This window comes from Myotis davidii, unplaced genomic scaffold (assembly GCF_000327345.1).
Source record: "Myotis davidii unplaced genomic scaffold, ASM32734v1 scaffold370, whole genome shotgun sequence".
Taxonomy (NCBI): Eukaryota; Metazoa; Chordata; class Mammalia; order Chiroptera; family Vespertilionidae; genus Myotis; species Myotis davidii.
Window position 1 is genome coordinate 12,549,243 of NW_006288615.1, and position 4,626 is coordinate 12,553,868.

At 40.4% G+C, this 4,626-nt stretch overlaps 1 protein-coding gene across 7 annotated transcripts in view; it reads left to right on the top strand.

Moving 5' to 3' along the window:
- The first annotated feature begins 230 nt into the window (after positions 1 to 230).
- Positions 231 to 4,626, top strand: part of PRKRA (protein activator of interferon induced protein kinase EIF2AK2) — a 15,172-nt gene continuing 10,776 nt past the window's right edge. For 2 of the 7 annotated variants that reach the window (XM_015561962.1, XM_015561957.1), the window contains exons 1-2: positions 231 to 432; positions 4,043 to 4,124. In XM_015561962.1, coding sequence (XP_015417448.1) covers positions 273 to 432; positions 4,043 to 4,124 — 242 coding nt within the window. In that variant the 5' untranslated portion in view covers positions 231 to 272. Of the gene's footprint in view, positions 433 to 625; positions 730 to 4,042; positions 4,125 to 4,626 lie in introns of all 7 variants that reach the window. The other 5 variants (XM_015561956.1, XM_015561960.1, XM_015561958.1 and 2 more) reach the window with 5 other exon arrangements.

The following is a 4,626-nucleotide window of genomic DNA, read 5'->3' on the forward strand; positions in this document are numbered from 1 at the left end:
CGAGGTGGCGAAGCCGCACTACCCTCATTCAGATCCTGTCCTAAAAGCGTCCCCCACTCTGCCCGCCCCTGCCCTGCGCCCGCCGCAGTGGAGCGGGCAGGCCGTGCACCTTCCAGCTCCGGCCCCTGGGAGCTTTGGTGCTTCGCGGGTCACCGTTGGTGGCAGTGAGAACTAGCCTCTCTAAAGCTTCTGCTTCCCTCCCTGCTTTGGCATGCAAAGCACACCTTTTTCTGTTTTTTTTTGTTTTGTTTTGTTTTTGCAGTTTGGGGAAGATGATTACAGCTAAACCAGGGAAAACACCGATTCAGGTATTGCACGAATACGGCATGAAGACCAAGAACATCCCGGTTTATGAATGTGAAAGATCCGATATGCAAATACACGTGCCCACTTTCACCTTCAGAGTAACCGTTGGTGACATAACCTGCACAGGTCTGTATGCACAGTTAACCCCGACGACCCTGCGGGTTGACAGTCAAGACTTGATACTGTTTATCAGTTGGGCAAGTGCCCTTTTTACTGGAGATAGCTGTGAGGGGCAGGCTCTTGAAATGAGACCTCTCATCTCAGGCCATTGGGATTTTCCAACTTCATCTGATTCTCTCCCTAATTTTCTCTTCCCCAGATACCAAGAGAAGCTCAGAAACATCCTAGGATCCTCCTAGGGTTCTTCCAAGAATTAGGGAGAAGCAGGAAAGGTTCTTGGAGCAGCCATAGCTGGATCAGTAGGTGCTATCAAGTTTTAAAGTTTCGTAGATTATAGCTGATTCCATGACCCCAGAGTTTTCTGAACCTCTCCCCTTTCTCTATGGACTCATTTGCCCCTTTGGGCTCATTGTACAACACTCGATTCTGGATCCAAGCAAAATGAGGAAGGCAAATGGCTTGAATACTCTATGTTGATTGCATAGCAGCTTCTAGTTCCTGACACTGTGTAGGGATTTTAATGAGCTGTTACCTCCTTTTTTATATATACATGAGGAAATAGGTTCAAGGAGATTAGAAATAACCTGCCCAAGGTTACATAGCAGTAAAGTGTCAGAGTTTAAACTCACCTTATTATGGTCTGTGAGTTTGAGCAAATTATAACTGAAGCTGCCCATTTGTAAATTAGACATTCTATTTCTTATGTATCTATTTAATTGCAAACAAAAATGTATTGAATAGTAAATTTAATTTGGAAGAATGTCAAGAAAAAAATTAAGCAGGAAGGCTGAAGTCCTGCCATTTTATAATCTGAAGGCATCATTTATTTGTGTCCCTGAAAATCTTGAGTCTGCTATTTTCATTAAAGCCACTTTAAGATAATTTTGAAGTTTTTTGTTTTTTTGTGGGATTTTTTTTTTTTTTTGTCTATGTGAGGCAAGTGGATTGGAGGTGCCAGCTTTAATAGCCTTCGTGTGAACCATAGAATCAACAATGCATTATTGCTTTAGCTGGTCTATTTTTAAATATTCAATGAAAAGTCAAGAAAAAGTAGCCTTTCCTCCTCAATGTGTTATAGACCAGTGATTAATAACCTATAGCAACCATTCTGCCTAGGCCCCCTACTCTGCTTACACTGCCCTATCTTCCTATACAAGCTTATCTGCCTCCACGGCATCAAATACTATCTAAACACTGATAATTCTAAAACCTCTATCTTCAGCCCAGGCCCAGTTACAGAACAGTATCAGTCTGTGTTTGCTAGACATCTTTACTTGGAGGACCCAAAGACACCTCAGTTTCTCATCGCCTCAGACTGAATCCAGCTTCTCTCTCCAATCCATTCCCTCTGCTTTCTTTAGCTCAGTAAAGGGACCATCATCACCCATTGGCTCCTAATAGAAATTTGTGTCTGATCTCCTTGATTTCTTCCTCTCTTGTCCAGGCTATCACTAAATCTTCCTAAATATCTCTTGAATCTGTCCACTGCTCTCTTCCCATTTCTACTGTTTTGGCCTCTGTCACCTCCCCCTTGGATTATGGTTTGTCTTATAACTGCACTTTCAGCTTCTAGTCTTGTGATGTCCATTCTCTACATGACAACCAGAGTGTTCTTTCTGACATTCAAGTGTGTTCATGTACTTCCTCGTCTTAAAATCTATCCAGTGCCCGGCTGGTGTGATTCAGTGATTGAGCATTGATCCATGAACCAGGAAGTCACTGTTTAATTCCCTGCCAGGGCTAGACCCCCACTGGAGGCAACCAATCAACGATTCTCATCATTGATGTTTCTATCTCCCCTCTCCCTTCCTCTCTGAGATCAATAAAAAAATATTTAAAAACATAAAATAAAAATATATTTAAAAAACAAATTCATCCAGTAGTTTTCCCATTACCCTCTGAGTGAATATATATTTGTTGATATGACTTAGAACCTTGCTGCTAAAACTGTGAACAGCAGCATTGATATCACCTGGGCACTTAGTGGAAATGCAGAATATCAGAACCCATGCCAGACCTACTAGATCAGAGTATGTTTTTTAAGAAAATTCCCAGGCACTTCAATGCACATTAGAGATTGAGAAGCACACATTAAGGAGGCCATTCTCTGACCCCTCCTCCTATTCCTACAACTCTCTAGCCTTTTATCTCAGAGTTTCTTCCTTCCAGCTCTTACTGTATCCAACTACATGGGGCTCTTGAGAACACCGTGCTCTCTATCTTTGAGCCTTTGCCGGTGCTCTTTTCTCTGCCTAGATTGTTCTTCTCAACCCCTAGCTCTCTACATTTTACTAGCTTTTACTAATCTTTCAAGTCTTCATTTAGTTATCTCTTCCTTTCTTTGTGAAACCTTTCTGAATCCTTACTAAGTGTAGGGAGCTGTCCCTTGTATGTGCTCCCCTGCAACCTGCACTTAGGCCTGCCATCACATGTACCATTCCATATTTCAAACGCCTTTTACAGAAGAAATTCTGCACTAGGGTTTGTACTCTTTAAGGGTAGGGACTCTGTTCAGTTCTCTATTAATACCTACATTGGTGGATAAATGAGTATAGTGTGTGTGTCTTCCAAAATTTATTCCACGTCTCCTTTCTTTCTTCCACGCCAGAGGAATGGACGTCAGCATTCTAATACCACTTTCGAAGGGTTCTCAACATCTAGTTTGAACACAGAGGAAAAAGATTGGATTTACCAGATGTGATTGCTTACTACAGTTAGGCATCAGTGTCAGTGTTCAGTCAGGATTAGCCCCTCTAGCCCCCTTAGCTACCCTAAAGGATACAGATTGTAAGTAAGACACATAACATAAGCTCTCACCTTCTTCCCCATATAATTCTTCCCACATTGTACCCAGTATATAGGCATGACTGCTTATCGGATCAAAAGCTTAATCCAGGATAGGACAGGCCGTTAGAATAAAATTGTGCACATTTTCTGTAAGTGGCTCCCTTAAAGGAAACTTATTGTTATAGAAGAATTTCTCTCTGTGAATAGGGGAAGAGTAAAATACGAAGTTGCATTTCTTCAAAAGGTGTATTTGGGCTAGTTTATTACCACTTGATGTAATAAATATATAATGGAGACATAATATGGATTTTTTTATACAGGTATGAATAGAATTAAATACATAGAACTTCTGCCCTACCTGGTTTTTCTCAGTGGGTAGAGTGTCGGTATACGGACTGAAGGGTCCCGAGTTTGAATCTGGTCATGGGCACATGCCCGGGGTGCGGCCTTGATCCCCAGTAGGGGGCTTGCAGGAGGCAGCCAATCAATGATTCTCATTATTGGTGTTTCTCTCTCCCCCCTCCCTTCCTCTCTGAAATCAATAAAAAAAATAAATATTTTTTAATATATTTTATTGATTTTTTACAGAGAGGAAGGGAGATAGAGAATTAGAAAAATCGATGAGAGAGAGACACACACACACACACACACACAGAACTGGGTTTTTTAAATGTATTTCATGTGGTGAATATTTTATGATAGGATATTTATTAGTATATGTTTTCATAACTATGTAAAGCCTGACTTTATTTTGCATTATGAAATCATCTATGCAGACCTCACATTTTCACAGCATATACTTTTGTTGTTGTTGTTAACCTTAATTCAGGTGAAGGTACAAGTAAGAAGCTGGCGAAACATAGAGCTGCAGAGGCTGCCATAAACATTTTGAAAGCCAATGCAAGTATTTGGTGAGCTAAATTTCTTTGTATTCTGCAGCTCAAAAATGTGGCTGAGGAGGTAAGATGAAAAGTTTGAACATGCTTGGAAAAGCAACCAAGTGAACAGTGTTTAGTATCTAGCTCTATAATATTATTTCATTGTGAAAATCCATCATCCTTTAAAGACAATTTATCCTTAAGAAATTAAATCCAGCAATTAACAATTAAATGAAGGCCCTCTTGAACTAGGCTTCTTTTAGTTTGTTTTCCGGACGGGGTGCAACAGTGGAAAACCAGAGGTTTTCTGACCAGTGTCTCACTGTATTAAGACTAATTGTTTCTATACTGAGGAAAGCAAGGTGTGAGGTGGGAAAAGATCAGCTAAAAGCACTCAGGAATTCTGTTTGGAAGGAGACAAAAAGATTTCCTTTTGTTATAGAATGTATGCCAAATACAAAAGGATGTTAAATGGGATGTGATTCTTGGCATATTTTTCCAAAATAAATTTTTTATCACATTAGGTACTTTTGGA